The sequence below is a fragment of the Nansenia antarctica genome (assembly GCF_963989245.1).
Source record: "Nansenia antarctica genome assembly, chromosome: 11".
Taxonomy (NCBI): Eukaryota; Metazoa; Chordata; class Actinopteri; order Argentiniformes; family Microstomatidae; genus Nansenia; species Nansenia antarctica.
Window position 1 is genome coordinate 1,831,778 of NC_137681.1, and position 17,500 is coordinate 1,849,277.

The 17,500-nt window shown below is 49.9% G+C and overlaps 1 protein-coding gene across 1 annotated transcript in view; it reads right to left on the bottom strand.

Moving 5' to 3' along the window:
• exoc6 (exocyst complex component 6) overlaps window positions 1-17,500 on the bottom strand; it is a 55,615-nt gene that overhangs the window by 10,809 nt on the left and 27,306 nt on the right. The window contains exons 13-20 of the mRNA XM_080541700.1: window positions 16,787-16,884; window positions 16,151-16,256; window positions 15,295-15,404; window positions 13,475-13,586; window positions 12,828-12,962; window positions 10,704-10,883; window positions 5,829-5,970; window positions 1,262-1,335 (exon numbers count right to left, since the gene is read on the bottom strand). Of these exons, the coding sequence (XP_080397826.1) occupies window positions 1,262-1,335; window positions 5,829-5,970; window positions 10,704-10,883; window positions 12,828-12,962; window positions 13,475-13,586; window positions 15,295-15,404; window positions 16,151-16,256; window positions 16,787-16,884 (957 nt within the window). The remainder of the gene's footprint in view (window positions 1-1,261; window positions 1,336-5,828; window positions 5,971-10,703; window positions 10,884-12,827; window positions 12,963-13,474; window positions 13,587-15,294; window positions 15,405-16,150; window positions 16,257-16,786; window positions 16,885-17,500) is intronic.

Below are 17,500 nucleotides of genomic sequence, written 5' to 3' on the forward strand. Positions count from 1 at the left end.
CAGCACCTTTCTTCTTTAAAAACATCCAACACAGATCTCCTTAGATACGAGCACTAGGGGTGGAGAGGACAGGCCGGAGTGGTAATGGGCTGTTTCGTTTGTCAATCGAGTGGCATTCGCAGAACGGAGGCATGACCCCCACTGGCCCAGGGCAGAAGAGGAGAATGTAAAGCTGACCACTAGCCATCCCCGCCCTTTCTCTCTCTCTCTTATCTCTGACATGCTCCTCTCTGCGCTTCAGTGGGATCCCATCAGAGCCACCAGAGTGAACCCCCGTGCTGAGTGCAGAGTGCCTTCTTCCATGAAAGGAATCTGCTTCTCTCCTTTGAGTGAACTTGAAAGGACACGTCGTCAGGTCCTTCTGAGAACACCGCCCGGGATCAAAGCTGACAAGGGGCTCCTCGCGTGAGGCAGCGGCGTGGGTGAGTGAGTGGACAAACAGTAGAGCGTGTCCGGCGACTAGCCTGCGTTAGCACTTAGCGAAGGGTCGCTTCTCTGAGAGGAGACGATGATGATGCGGCGAGTGTGTCGATTTCCTGAGGTAAATTAATAAATTAAAATACTCCCTTGATTTTCGAGATTACATTTTTAAAAAGGTTCAAGTGTGTTTCATCATCATCAGTCCATCAGACAGTGGACTTTCTGTGACCTCGACCTGCTAACACAAGCCCACCTGAGGACCGGATTAACAGGGTCAAAGGTCGACCATCCAGCAATGAGAGAAAGAGAGAGAGAGAGATTGTTGTAAAGCTGGTAATAGCTTAATGACACCCACCCACCCCTCCAGTTCAAATCCCATCTCTTCTAGTGTAGCCTTGAGTAAGGCACTTACTCCCTAGTCCCTAAATTACTCCAGGGAGACTGAAAATGTAATGATTATTATTTGCCAGTCAGGGGTGGGAAGAGGGAGGGAGGGAGGGGGAAGAGTGAGTGAGGAAGGGAGCATGTATAGTACAGAAGCACCATACGCCCCTCCTCTCCTCTCCCCTCCTCCCCTCCCTCCTCCCCTCCCTCCTCCCCTCCCCTCCCTCCTCCTCTCCCCTCCCCTCCTCCCCTCCTCTCCCCTCCCCTCCCCTCCCCTCCCCTCCTCTCCTCTCCCCTCCTAACCTCGCTCCTCTCCTCCCCTCCCCTCCCCTCCCCTCCTCTCCCCTCCTCTCCTCTCCTCTCCTCTCCTCTCCCCCGCCCCCGCCCCTAATCCACCCCTACAGGAAGAGGAGTTGGGTGAAGGTGAGGTGAGGAGAGGGGGGGGAGGTGGACTTGCCTGTCTGAGGTCGATGAAGGCCAGCTGTAGAGTGTCCCCCTGGAATCCTGGAACGGGCTCCGAGCTGGCAAACACTGTGGAGACAGAACACAAGGTCCACTTCCTGTTAGCACTCGGGACCGAACCTGTCAGAACCTGCCAGTGATCCCCCTCCCGTTAGTGACTCTCTAACAGACGAGCTGAATAGCTTCTACGCCCGCTTTGAACTAAGTCACACACACAGACCTCCTAGAGAGAGCCACACAACACAGATGTCATTTTAGGCGACTGAAAAAGTTCGGCTTATGGCCTAAGATCCTACGGGCCTTCTTCAGAGGCATAACGAGAGCATCCTGATGGGAAACATCACTGCCTGCAATGGGAACTGCACTGCCCCAAATCGCAAAACCCGTCTCCCCAGAACCAACGACATGCACACTACAAAAATAATATATATCATATGACTACTTGTACACTACTTTGATTGAAAACCTTTATTGTCCCCAATGGGGAAATTTTGTTGTCAAACAGCTCAGTTAGGGCAGACAGAAAACATTCAATAAAATACATAAAACAGTGCAGGCTCAATAAGTAAAAAGTTCCAAGTTCCAAAGTTCCAGCTCCAGGTCTCCCCCACCCTGCAGGGCCTGGTTGTAGAGTCGGAGTGCAGCTGGAACAAAGGACTGTCCAAATCTTTTTGTACTTTGACGGGGGAGAACAAATCTGTGGCTGAACTTGCTCCTCATCCCCGCCAGCTCGCAAGCAAGCTGACTACTTGAACTGTATTATATTGCATTTCCTCTTATTGTACTTGCCTGCTACCTGCCTTGCACTACTGAATCCACTGTAGTACAACTGGCTACCAACATCACTTTATTACTACTCTTGTGTACTTGTACATTGGGATGTAATAAAATTGTAAAATCGTCCTTCCACGAAATCCAAGTCAAGTAATCTTTATTGGAGACATGTTTTCTCTGGCACAAAAACAACGTTACGATGATATGACAATGTGGTGGAGTCACACCCATGCAGCAGGATTAGGAGTTCCTGCTGTCTCTCTCTCTCTCACACACACACACACACACACACACACACACACACACACACACACACACACACACACACACACACACACACATACTGGTCGGTTCAGCCCTGAACTCTGGATGACCTGGTGCCAGGTACGCCGCGCGACATATATCCCGCCCCCTCCCGCACACACACACACACACACACACACACACACAGACACAGACATAGACACACACACCCCCCGCCACCCCCCCTCCACACACACACACACACACACCCCCTGCCCACTCCCCACACACACACACCCCCCCCCCACCCACTCCCCACACACACACACACACACACACACACACACACAGACACAGACACAGACACACAGACACACATCCCCCCCGCCACCCCCCCCCCCCCCCACTCCACACACACACACCCCCTGCCCACTCCCCACACACACACACACCCCACCCACTCCCCCCCCCCACACACACACACACACACACACACGCACACACACATACACCCCCCGCCCACTCCCCACACACACCTTCCCTCTCTCTCTTGTGTGCTGACAGTGATGTAGCAGTGTTCTGATTCTGCTCCTCTCCTCTCTGGGCTCAGCTGTCACTGGAGCTGTCCCACTTCCTGCCTTTCATGAGCTCCGGGCCCGTCTCTCCGGCCTCTCTATTATGGCCTTTTCACACAGGCAAGGTAGCAGGCAGGCCGTCCCTCAGGACCCCAGCCCGCCCGCCCTCTCTGGGGGGAGATATCGGGTTCCCGCGGTTGTTCTGCCTCAAAGATAAGGAGGAACTTCAGGGAAGTCCACGCCCCCGTATGACTGACTACTGAGCCCCCCATGACCCATTTGTCTTCAACAGGAGGAGGGACACTAGTAGCAGGATCACCTCCCACCACCTCCACCTCCACCACCACCACCACCACCACCACCACCACCACCACCACCACCACCTCCACCACCACCTCCACCACTGGTGCTGCACCCTTCTCCCTACAAAGGACAAGACTCTTCTCACTACGCCTGGCGATCAATCACCCAGGGACGGTCCGAGGCGAGGGGAGATACGACAGTAGACAGAGTAAGAGATAGGCCAGTGGGAGTTGGTGGGAATGACACGGTTTTGTTATAACATGGTTTTGTTCTTCAGTGGAATGTTTTTTATCTGGAACGCTTGTTGGAAACCCTCGTCCGAACGTTCCTAGACCAGACCAGACCAGACCAGACCCAGACCAGACTAGACCAGACCAGACCAGACCCAGACCCGACCAGACCAGACCAGACCCAGACCAGACCAGACCAGACCCAGACCAGACCAGACCCAGACCAGACCAGACCAGACCAGACCAGACTAGACCAGACCAGACCAGACCCAGACCAGACCAGACCAGACCAGACCCAGACCCAGACCAGACCAGACCCAGACCAGACCAGGCCAGGCCCAGACCAGACCAGACCAGACCCAGACCAGACCCAGACCAGGCCAGGCCCAGACCAGACCAGACCCAGACCAGACCCAGACCAGGCCAGGCCCAGACCAGACCAGACCCAGACCAGACCCAGACCAGACCAGACCCAGACCAGACCAGAGAGACCTTTCACTGCCTCTCTCTCAGCGGAGGCTCCAGACGCGAGCGCGAGCATACCTGTCCAATAGCTGTGTGTGTGTGTGTGTGTGTGTGCATGTGTGTGTGTGTGTGTGTGTGCAGCGTTCCCCTCTGACTCAGGGCCCTTCGATTGAACTTTTAGTTTACAATCGGACAGCTTGACATAGCAACAACTGTCCTCTGGGGGTGGCTGTGTCTCAGGAGGTAGAGTCGCCGTCTAATGATCGCAAGGTCGGCAGATCGGCGGTTCGAGCCCCGGCTGAGCCACATGTCCAAGTGTCCTTGGGCAAGACACTGAACCCCCAAATTACTCCCAGTGAGCGGGCCGGCCGGCACCTTGCATGGTAGCTTGCCACCATCGGTGTGTGAATGTGTGTGTGAATGGGTGAATGAGAGGCCGTTGTAAAGCGCTTTGGATAAAGGCGCTATGTAAGTGCAGTCTGTTTACCATTTAGCTCTTGGAGGAGTTGAAGAAGCTCTATCAGCAGAACAACACCCCCTGCACGGAGCGCTTCAAAGTCAACGTGCAAGACCGCGTCAGCTAAAACGTTGTACGCTGTTCTCAATATCATCTACTTGACCTCGAGAAGGGCAAGCTTAAACTTGTTTTGAAAAGTGTGTCTGTGTGTCGCAATAAAGACAGATAAGTGCATCTGAGGGCCGTAAAGAGAAGATAATAGATAAGCCTGCTGATAACCGTCGAGGTGGAGGACAGGTTGTTGCGCTATGTCAAGATTTTCCGATTGTAAAACTAAAAGTTCAACCGAAGGGCACTGCGTCAGAGGGGAGCGCTGGAGTGGTTGGCTGGTGGTGGTACACACACACACACACACACACACGCACACGCATGCTCACACTCACACGCACACGCACACAACACATTTCACTGCCATTGACATCCAGTGCTCCACAAAGTGATTCCCTCTCAGCCCAACGCCAAAGCTAGGACCTCAAGGTCGGGCAGTTTGGCAGTTGGGATGTGAGAACAGCCATTAGCAAAAACACATCTCTTCTCCCTGGCCTTTGACCTGAGGTGAGCCTGCCTCCCGACACTGCACTTTTTGTACTTTTATTGCACCTTGTTTTTAGTGTGTTTTTATCTGTTGTTTCTCTTCTACTAGTGTTTTCTGTAAAGCACTTTGGGCGGATGTTTTTGTCGTTGTAAAATGTGCTATATAAATAAACATGACTTACTTAACCCATAAGTACAGCACTTTGAAACACTATCATTTAGAACATTTAGAAGCCACCATTAGCCTGTCTTATCACCCTGTGGAGGGTAAACCCACTAATAGTGAGAGTGAACACTAACCACCACCAGCAATAAATGAGCAGGTTCAGGTTCAGAGAGGAAGTGGGGGGTGTCTACTTCCTGGGCGGTTCACCACTGTGTGTTGTTATGCAGTACTGGTAAACCACCAATTAGTCACGTCCCTAAGGTTTAGGATGTCGGCTCAAACATGTGTACTGTACACCCAACTATGATCTGATTTGGCAATTATATGATTAAATATGAGGCCTATGTTCAACTATATTCTAATAGGCTATAGCAATTCAATAGATTTTGGGGTTTATTTCCATTTGATCTTGCTGCTGTGCAGTCTCCATATCTTGTGGGATCATCGAAAGAGTGATGACAATGTTTATACACAACATGTGAGTGGGAGCAGATAAAGTACCCTAGATAGAGTACCCAGGATAGAGCCGGCCCGCTCACTGGGAGCAATTTGGGGTTCAGTGTCTTGCCCAAGGACACTTCGACATGTGGCCAGCCGGGGCTCGAACCGCCGATCTGTCAACCTTGAGATTATTAGACAGCAGCTCTACCTCCTGAGACACAGCCGCCCCGATAAAGTACCCTGGACGCCCCTCTCAAAGGAAGCCTGGTGCGTCTGGTGGGAGATGGTTAGGGTTTATCTGGGGCTCTACTTACGTTCACACTGAATGACGTCCAGGTTGAACTGCTGGATGGCTCCCATGCTGATCTGCTTCAGCTCGCTGTCCAGCAGCATCTGCATCAGGGAGGTGGACAGGTGCTTACAGGCCGACATACACGCCGTCTGGGCCACCTTCCCCTGCAGGAGAGAGAGAGAGAGGAGGAGAGAGGGGGGGGGGAGGAGAGAGAGGAGGAGAGAGAGGGGGGGGAGAGAGAGAAGGAAAGAGGGGGGGGGAAGGAGAGGGGGGGGGGGGAAGGAGAGGGGGGCGAGAGAAGGAGAGAGAGAAGGAAAGAGGGGGGAGAGACAGAGGAGGAGAGAGGGGGGGGGGAAGGAGAGGAGGGGGAGAGAAGGAGAGAGAGAAGGAAAGAGGGGGGGGAAGGGGGAAGGAGAGGGAGAGAGAAGGAAAGAGGGGGGGGGGAAGGAGAGGAGGGGGAGAGAAGGAGAGAGGCGGAGAGAGAGGGAGAGAGGAGAAAGGGAGAGAGAAGGAGACAGGGAGAGAGAGAAGGAGAGAGGTGGAGAGAAGGAGAGGGGAAGGAGAGAGAAGGAGAGAGGAGAGAAGGAGAGAGAGAGAGAGAAGGAGAGGGAGAGAGAGGTAATACGGAAAAAGAGAGAGAGAGAGAGAGAGAGAGAGAGAGAGAGAGAGAGAGAGAGACACAAATGAGACAGAGAACATGTGTACAGCAGCCATGCAATCTGGACCAACAGGATGTGAGACTAAAGCTACGACTCCACTAGCGTACCTGAGTGTGTTTTACTGTGGTTACTGTGGGCTGTCAGACCCAGGTGCAGTCAGACTTTAGTTATAAGGACAGCAGGGTTACTAGACACACTGGACACGGGCACACATGCAGCTGATGAGGGCTCACAGGATGGCTTTCAATGAGCAGGGTTGTGCAGTCGTACAGAATGAAGTCAGAAAAGCAAACCACCGTCACAGCCAAACGAAAACAGCACGGGAACACCGACATGCACTATACTACAGGGTCCCATCTGAGTACATGCTCACAGAGAACACTGATACATGGGATTGGCAGACAGGATGGCAGGAGGGAGTCCCAAGTCCACTGTTCATCCAAGCTATGTATCAACCTACGCACCGATGCGACACTCAGCATCACTGTCAGGTGGTCAAGAAGACTACATACGCTACAGTACTTGACCATGATCCTATAAGACCCCCATGGGTCTGTTTTAAAAATAATAATAAGAAGAAAATAAAGAAATAAACCAAACAGACTTCTGTACGTTGGACAACCCTGGTCATTTCCAGAAGGCCGTGAGAAATCAGTCATCCCTCCACATGGTGGACAAGGTTTATTAGTATCGGCTTCAATAGATAGTGATGTTTTTTTAGGGGTGACGTTTTAGTGTGTCTACTGCAGATACTTCATCTTCAACAACCCCCTAAACCCTCCTCCTCCTCCAGCTCGTCAAATAAGATGGCGCTGGTTGCTGGTTGACGACTGCCAGTGGCCCCTGGCCTGAGCTAGATTACTAGATTACGCCTCCTACTAGAACTGGTGGATTGATGATTCACTTCCTTGCGTCAAATGTATCGATTGTAAAGTCGCTTTGGAATAAGGCGTCTGCTAAATGCCAGGAATGTAAAATGTAAATGGTTGGACACGGGGGGGCATTTTAACACACAGGCAGATTGTGACAGGGGGGGGGGGGGGCATGCAGCAAAGACACTTCTCCTGTGGTGAACACACAGGACAAACGTGCCTCGCGACTCAAAAACAAAAGAGTTGCTCCTCTCCTTTACACAAGCTCATCAAGTCAGGAGGAGAAACATTATAAATAAAAAAAGTACGAAAGGTTTTATAGAGGTTTCCTGGCATGCAGCTAGTCTACGGGCGTGTTGTGAAACGGCTTGCTCTCTCTGTGGTGCCAGAGTGAAAGGCTGCGCTGGGCTGCGCTGGGCTGCGCTGGGCTGCGCTGGGCTGCGCTGGGCTGCGCTGCGTTGGGCTGGGCTGCGCTGGGCTGCGCTGGGCTGCGCTGGGCTGCGCTGCGCTGGGCTGCGCTGGGCTGCGCTGGGCTGCGCTATACATGTCTCTGAATGACAGCCTGTGACCCTATTCTCCTCCAGGGGGGAGAGTGAACTCTGGACGCTGATTCAAGGCGACGGCTGATTGCGGAATCCACCACTCAACATTCCTGGGCTCGCTTCCAGAACACAGAGAAGAATTGTTTCCAAACTCAATATACTGTAGTAAAAATAAAGCAGTCAATCACATCACGTCCCGTTTAGAAAAACCCGGGTCGTGAGCCAAATACAGTTGCAATTAGTAGAACTGAACTGTCGGATTTAGACGTACGATAATGTGATCAGGGAGAGGTCACTGTTGCTCTAACTGGATATTAATAGTAGCTGAGTGGAGCGTTGAGATACATATAGGCATCCTTTAGTTTGCCATACTGCAGTAAAACATCCACTGACTGTCTATTAGTGATCTGGTAGATAAGACTGACTAATGAATCGAATGGTGACAGCGTTGTTTTGTTTTTTAGACAAGCGAATGTTTCAAACGAGCCATAGAAGACTCTAGAAGTCATAGAAGCCCCTTAGAAGCAGATATACTGATGGAGGATCAGACTGAGTGAGTATCCCAGGTGTCTGAGTGAGATATCAGATCAGCACACTGTCGGCATTCTGTTACGACATCCCTGATTCTCCTACTAGGAAGTCGAGGCTCATTTACAAGGAAGGTAATATGAGATTAAAGGTTCAAGGTCGTCCTTATCATAATAATATCCTACCAGGAGTAAACTGACTATCGTACCAGATTCATGGTAGCCCACACCCATGGGAATTAGTGCTAACAAGATGACTGAATGTTAGCCTAGCTAATAAAACACATCCATTTATTACGTATGTATTTTAGTACAGATCCACCTAGCAGTGGATTCCTAGGAAGGAGCTAGAATAAAAACGCCCATGCACATGACAAGCCTGTTTAAGCCTCATCACCTATATTTTTTTCCTATTGTTACATAACAGAGAACCACTATTCCAGACAGACAGACAGCCACATTCTGAGCTGCTGCAAGTGTTTCGTGACATTTTAAACGAGGTCTAATTGTGTTGACACAATGTAGCCTTACAGAGAGACATTGTGAACACTCGGTTTTCATTTGCACCTAGTTGGAGTCTGTAGTACCGTCAACGGCCGCGTTCGTAAATTCACTCTGAGAGCGCCGGAACGATCACGTGACTGCCTCTAGTCCAATCAAATTACTCGGTTCCATTATGACGTCAAACCCAGCGTGCGCTCCGGTGAATTTACGAACGTGGCCAATGACTGTACTGTATCACCTGGTTTTGGTTCTGTGGTACTGTAATAATAATAATAATAACTTGGATTTGTATAGCGCCTTTCATAAAACCCAAGGACGCTTAAACCTTGGGTTAAACCTTGGGTTTTTAAGCGTCCTTAAACCCAAGGACGCTTACTGTCAACGTCTGTCCGTGACGGGACTCTAGCATCACATGTGGCAGAAGCAACAAGCCTAGAGGCGAGTCCACAATACTGACATGAGCATGCGTGTTTCCCTCCGCAGGCCAGGAGAGAGAGGGAGGGGCTACTTACCGACATCGCCGCATGGTCATTGTTGTTATTCTGACCCCCCCCAAAACAAAGTCAAATATGGGGACAGGGGGGGAGGGGGGGGGGGGAAGAAAGTATGGCAACAATAAATGGACAGGAAGGAAGGGCAGATCAGACCAAGCATGCTTGGCAGAAGAAGTCAAACCAATAGAGAAATAAATATGCATATCACTGAAGGGGGAGAGAGAGGAGACATTCCTGAAAAACCTCTGAAAAACTGAACGTGAAAATAAAAAAATAAAAAAGCTGGAAATTATTATAGGAGAGGAGAGGAGAGGGAGGCTGGAGAGTTGAGCAAGCAAGCAGTAGGACACTTTGAAATTAAAGAATTAAAGGGTTTGGGGATAAAACTAGCAAGAGCAGAGCACACCTTGTCCGCTAGTCCCTTTGCTAGCCTGTGATTGGCCACTGCGTCAGGTGATTGAGCTACGGTACGTTTAAGACTGAGCCGAAGGGCCGTTTGTTTGGTGCCGTAGCACACTAAGGTGTCAGCTGTGTAATCGTAGGGTCTCCGGTTCGATTCCGGTTCCGGCCGTCGACATATCCTGCATGTCATCCCTCCTCTCTCTCTCTCACCCATCCTTCCTGTCAATCTCTATTGTCTCTATCCCAATAACAAAGCAGAAATACCCTAAAATCATATTTTAAAAAGAAAAGAAAGCAAAACAAAAAAAAACACAGAGCAGAAGACCCATATCATATGAACATGGTACTGGAGTAATAAGAGATTACACAACTCCAGCAACACACACACACACACACACACACGTGACTCCAGGACCGCCCGTGCCACAGTGGTCTCTGTCTCTTACACACATTTACACACATTGTCCCCCTGTGACACACCACAGACACCACCACATCACTAACCACAAACCACCGTAAACAACAACAACAACAAGAGCTCTGTTAACCCCCGGAGCTCTCCGAGGGTTGGTGGGGGAGCGCGGAGGAGGAGGAGGGGGAGGGGAGGAGGAGGAGGGGGAGGAGGTGAGGAGGAGGAGGTGAGGAGGAGGAGGAGAGGAGGAGGTGGAGGAGGTGGAGGAGGAGGAGGGAGAGGAGGAGGAGGAGGGGGAGGAGGAGGAGGAGGGGGAGGAGGAGGAGGAGGGGGAGGAGGGGGAGGAGGAGGAGGAGGAGGAGGAGGAGGAGGAGGAGGAAGAGAGGAGGAGGGGGAGGAGGAGGGGGAGGAGGAGGAGAGGAGGAGGGGGAGGAGGAGAGGAGGAGGGGGAGGAGGAGGAGGAGGAGGAGAGGAGGTGAACTCACCGGCAGGTGTGTGAACACCTGGAAGGTGCTGCGGAGGAAGTTGATGAGGTCCATGAGGAAGCCGCTGGCCCGGCCGTCTGACTCCGGCATGCCCCACTCGTAGTCGGCCAGCTGGATGAACTCGTCGATCTTCTGGTTCAGCTTGGTGTAGATCTCCCCCTCCGCCGCATGCCTGGCGTCCTGCCACGTAAAGTCGTGACGTTAGAATTACGGTATAAGGTTCTATCTCAATTTTTGTCAAAATTGAGTTTTTTACATAATCTGATCCATTAGGTGTTTATTAATGCCTGTGTGGTGTTATTTTTAAAATGTTGACATTTTTGAGTTAGTAATTCATAAAATACAAAGGTTCCATCTCACAACACATAATGGAATGTCAAAACTTTGACGCCCAATATCTCTGAACTACCCTAAACGGAGATAGAACCTTATCATTCTAAACTCACGAAGTGCCGAAAGAACGAAAAGAATAAGACGCGTCAGTCAGCTCGCTTCTCGATTGGCTACATTCCATTCCACGTCACAATCGGACTCGGGAGTTGTCAGTTTCTTCTCCACACACAAGAGGACTTTTGATCGTAAATATTGAACATGTTTAATATTTACGATCGTCGGCCCCCCACCATTTTCCGAGCAGATTGTCGGGAGAAATGTACTCTTAACACACCTCACACCACAGGATAATCTGGTAGGATAATCTTTAGAGCCATCCGATAATCGGGCGTTTGCTGTCCTTGATTGGAAGAGGGGGGAAATCGGGCCAAAATGGGCCAGATTATCTTTATGTGTGTACCAGGCCAGATTATCTTTATGTGTGTACCAGGCCAGATTATCTTTATGTGTGTACCAGGCCAGATTATCTTTATGTGTGTACCAGGCCAGATTATCTTTATGTGTGTACCAGGCCAGATTATCTTTATGTGTGTACCAGGCCAGATTATCTTTATGTGTGTACCAGGCCAGATTATCTTTATGTGTGTACCAGGCCAGATTATCTTTATGTGTGTACCAGGCCAGATTATCTTTATGTGTGTACCAGGCCAGATTATCTTTATGTGTGTACCAGGCCAGATTATCTTTATGTGTGTACCAGGCCAGATTATCTTTATGTGTGTACCAGGCCAGATTATCTTTATGTGTGTACCAGGCCAGATTATCTTTATGTGTGTACCAGGCCAGATTATCTTTATGTGTGTACCAGGCCAGATTATCTTTATGTGTGTACCAGGCCAGATTATCTTTATGTGTGTACCAGGCCAGATTATCTTTATGTGTGTACCAGGCCAGATTATCTTTATGTGTGTACCAGGCTTAAGTCCGACTCCTGATGAGTTGCGCTTCAAATTGAACGGCCGCTATTTGTTTAAGCGTGAGTACGTTTCTTTCCCCCCCCCCAGTCATATTTCAATGACATTCCCTGAGCTCTGGATAAACCTGCACGCTTCTGGTTCTACGCCAGCTGTCAAGACGCCAAGCCCTTTACGCACTTATCTGACTGATGTGGATCAAATGTGTCCAAATAACCATCAGTCATACCTGACACACATCTAATCTCAAACACATCATCAGTCATACCTGACACACACATCTAATCTGAAATACACTGCGGTTTGTAATCTTCAAAGGCTGAGCGCACGGCTTCTACTAGACACTTTCAGAAAGGTTCAGGACCTACTGGGGGGGGGGGCGCTCCCCCTAGGCTCTGTAGGGGGTTTACCACAAGCGTAGTAAACGTCAGCGTTGAGTGCTGTGTTGTGTAAACACCGACCACATTTTTCTTCTGAGCTCGCTCGCGGCGACCTGAGTGAAGAAGCCGAAAGTGGCGGGGTTTCTTTTTTTTCTGAGTGGGCCAGTCCCACTCATATTTTCCATTTTATTAGACAGATGTAGTGAAGACAGACAGGAAAGTAAGGAGAAGAAGGGAGAGAGAGAGCATGTCAGCAGGGCATAGGCCGGATTCGAACCCATGCCGACGTGGGCATATGTGTGCTCTGTAGACCACGGTGCTGGACCACTGGACCACCCCAGGCCATGGAGCTAGACCACTGGACCACACCAGGCCACAGCGGCGGGGGTTTCTGACGCGGGGGGTCGTTAACATCGTGGGGTCGTTAGTTAACGTACCTTGAAGGTGCTGAGGCCGTAGAGCCGGGTGGTGTGGACCGTCTCCGGGGACACGTTGGTGATGTTGGTGATGAAGTCCTCCAGGTACTTACAGGCCTGCTCCAGGTGGGTGGTGTTGATGATGATCTGGACCAGCTGGAACACAGAAGAACCCAGACGTCAAGATTAGGGCCCGTGTGGATGACAAAAAACTAATGGCGATTCCTGTTGGGACTATATATACTGTATACGAAAAATGCATGCACTGACTGCACTGTATAAATTGGATAAAAGCGTCTGCTAAAATGTCATATATTAATAATCCAGAGAACTCTATGAGACATGCACAGTTTGGCCAAGCCTCCATTAAAAAAGCATAACGTTGTCTCCATGTTTTGGAACAGACTCAACTCGCTGGTTTGTCGTACGCTACGAAGACTACAGCGCCACCATGTGGATGACGTGCGCTCCGTCGCTGTTCTGATCACCGTCGTGGGTAAACTCAACCTCACGTATTTTCATACATCATCATTTGTGTTGGGGTTCTTGAAGAGTATTCTGATGATAATACGGTACCTCCTATATGGGGTTGAGGTTCTGGTTCTAATACTGGACCTCTGTCAGACCTATATGGGGTTTGGGTTCTGGTTCTGGTTCTAATACGGTACCTCTGTCAGTCCTATGTGGGGCTTCTTGATGAGGTTCTGCAGGCAGCCACTCAGCGTCCTCGTCAGCAGAAGGTTGGTGGACTTACGGAGCATGTCGTCGATCTCCGTCGAGCTGGAGAGACAACAGATCACACTCTTAGTGACGTAAAACCGATATTACACAGTTAACACGATCCAGGGCAAATAAATGACATCGTCCAATTAGATATTCATTAAAAAAACAAAAGGGTTGTTCTACGTTTTCAAGAACAGCACAGCACACAACAATTAACCTGTTAAACTATTAACCTTCTAACCCCGTCAATTAACTTTAAGTCAATACTGCTTAACTACCTCAGATAAACACACTGTTTCTGTTTGCATTAGCAGAGTGCTACTGATGTCTATTGACTTTGCGGCGGATAGAAGCTGTGCTATGTGAGGAGTTGATTGTTGATTGGGTGGGAGGGAGGGAGGGTGGGAGGGAGGGAGGGGGGGGTCAGGTGAGCAAACGCTCCACAGAGAGTGGTCTAGAGAGGTCAGTCATTAACCCCACGTTTACCACGACAAAGAAACAATTAGTGCAAAGTGTGGAAGTGCTTCATTTTCACTGATTAACTGTGAGCTGGAGAGGGGGGGGGGCGGGGGCACAAACCCAAGCCAGCGTCAACACCCTCCTCAAGCTTTAAGGCCCTCTCAGCCCCTCTGTGTACTTTAGCTACGTGAGTCTACACAGTCCAACCCCTGATGGGTCACACCTGTAATGATAGGTTGGGGGGGGGGGGGGGAGGAGGAGAGGGAGAGGCAGTGTGGGAGATGTAGTCAGGGGACCAACAAGGATAATGGGTCTTGATAAACCAGGCTGAAGTTGTGGATGGGGGGGGAATCACACCGTATGAATAACAGCACATGAACATCAACAGCAGTGGTGCCAGAGCTGACCCCTGAGGAACCCCGTGGGAACAGTTAGATGCGCTGATGTGATGTGGGCTCTGGTGGAAACCATGTTGTTGGGGTGTCACACCGTATGAATAATAACACATGAACATCAACACCAGCAGCGGTGCCAGGGCTGACCTCTGAGGCACCCCGTGGGAACAGATAGATGCGGTGATGTGATGAAACCGTGTTGTCTTATAGTGGGTCTATTATTATTGTGAGACGACGTCCTCCCTTGTTTTTCGAGGTCCCGACCTATCAGAGCTGGGCTGGGGGGGGGATGGTGGGGGGGGGGGGAGAAGGCGTGGGGGGCTGGTGGTCCCAGGACACGGCTGCTAAGGCCTAGGTTGGGATAGTGAGTAAACCCCCCCCACCCCTACCCCCAAACCGACCCTCTGGGAAAGGATTTGGGGTCCCGAGGCCTAGTACAACACCGACTCCCCCCCTCCCCTCCCCTCCCCTCCCCGCCCCCGCGATCCTGCCTCCCTCAAATGCCAACAGAGCTTAAAGAGAACAAATATTGGCAGAGAGGATGCAGGCAGGCAGTGGGGCATATGAAGCCTGGGGTCTTGCCTGTTGGAGAGGCTGAGAGAGAGAGAGACAGAGAGTTTTAGACAAGTGCTTCCCAGGGAATTCCCATGTGGTCACTGTGAGCCAACAGGGTGGTGAGAAGGAGAGGAGGAGAAGTGTTGACAAGTGTTGAGCTACCAGACAAAACCTTAGCACACCCGTGTAAACCCCCCCCCATCACTCCCCCCCCCCCCCCGATGAAACCCACCCATGTCTGGAGATTTTACGGACATAAAAACGGCCTAGGGTGGATGAGACACCTGCAGCAGCCCATGTCGGGTGACGTGCGTGCGGCAGGAATGTGGCGAGGAGGTGCGAGGCGGAGGGCTCACCTGCGGTGGAGAGACTCTGAGAACTTAAGGCTGGCATAGATGAACTCCTTCACCTGCGTGTAGATCTGAGGCACCGACTGGGACATGGGCAGCTTCTTTGGGAATTCTTGCTGTTGTTGACAAATTAGATTATATAAAATTAGATTAGATTAGATTAGATTTATTGTCCCCAGGGGGAAATTCATTTCCACACCACTGTACAGTATACATATATACATACAACACCGTATAACACAGACAACAACAGACAGTACTACACACGACAGACACACAAGTACACACACTCAGCGCGGTCTGTTATTTAAGGCAACAATGGCTGCGGGGATCAGGCTTTTGCCAAAGCGAGCCCGATTGCACTTAAGGGTTCTGTAGGTACGCCCGGATGGCAGTGGGGCGAGGTACAGATTGAGCGGGTGGGTGATGTCCTGTTCTATTGTGACAAATCAAATAACACCAAAAAAGTATATATATATATATTTAAAAAAAAAGAAACGAACGAATTCTGTATCTAATTATGGCTCTAACTCTTGACGTTATTGTTTAATCGTGATTAGGAATTAATAAGTAATTGTGTTTTGAGCTGAGGTGTGTGTGCAACAACTGTCTTGTAAAGGCCGTCCTGAAATCTCAACCCTAATAATAATAATAACTTCTATAGCGCCTTTCATAAAACCCAAGGACGCTTTACAATTCTAGGGGAAATGGTCAGACAGACAAAACAGAAAACAAACAAAGCAAAACAGAAACAGTGACTAGGGGCCAAAGGCCTTGGTGAACAGATGTGTTTTGAGAAATGACAAGTATGTGGAGGGATGTGGTATTCAGGCGGTGTTTCAGGAGGTTCAGAGGGACAAACCTTTTCGATCTCTGCGTCGTGGAAGGGGAACCGACTGACAACAAACTTGTACTCCTCCTCTGTCTCCACAGGGATGGGGCTGTAGTTGTCCAGCTCAAAGATCTCCCTGGGAGAGAGAGAGAGAGAGAGAGAGAGAGAGAGAGAGAGAGAGACAGAGAGAGAGAGAGAGAGAGAGAGAGAGAGAGAGAGAGAGAGAGAGAGAGAGAGAGAGAGAGAGAGAGAGAGAGAGATTCACGACCGTGAACGTGGTCCAAATGTCACAACCACACGCCATCTTTCCCCAAAAGCAGTTTGTGAGATTACACACTGCTGTTATCACTAGCGCTCATCACTGGAGAGAACACGGACTTCATCTAGATCACCTGAACACTATCAGAATCAGAAAACCTACCTGTTCTCCCACGCATACAACCTCCCCTACCTCTAACCATCTCCCCTAACCCTGCCACCCCCTCCCCCCCTGGACATTGCTGTGTTAATTGTTCCCTGTGCCTGTTCGTTAACTCTGTGTTCTATGTGCTCATGTTATCTGTTGCTTGTTGTTTCTGTGTTTTCTGTTTTTCCCATATTGTCAGCGTCTTTGAGCCCCGGAAAAGCGCTTTATTATAAATACAATGAATTATTATTATTATTCACCTGAACACCAGCGCCCACTTCTTCAGCAGGGTCTCGTTGTACTGGTCCCTGATCTCAAACAGCAGGTCGAACAGCCTGTTGACGGGGAAACCGTAACCCTGGAGACGAGAGACAGAGGAGACAGAGGGGACAGAGGAGACAGAGGGGACCGTTACATGTTGTTTGTGGTTTCTTTTATCTTATTTACATGTATCAAGTGTTCTTTAAATTATATTGAACCCTAGCTATGGACAGGAGTGGAACTATGTACAAGCCTTCTAGGCTTCCATCCCTGCACCGTTTCATGTCTGCTAAATAAACTAAACTTAAGTAAACATTTAGACATGTTTGGCATTCAGCAGACACCTTTATCCAAAGCAACAGACACATTTGACGTAAGTAAGTGAATCATCTGTCCACCAGGAAAGAGTAATCTATGCTCATCTATGGCCTGGGGCCATTGGCAGTCGTCGTGTTAGAAGAAGATGGAAGATTTTAAAAAAAATGTAATTTTTTCACACCGCTAACTCTCTAGTTATCATGAAGATCAACATCTCCATCACTGCCGGTGACGTCTCCTAACCACATAGGGGATGGAAGAAGTGTAGGACTAGTAGCCACGATTGGCTGCCAATAAAATGTAGAATAAAAACCCCCACAAAAAAAACACTGATAGCTAAGTGTGGGACATATTTGACATATGTATTTGACCCAGGTCTGACCCAGGTGTGACCC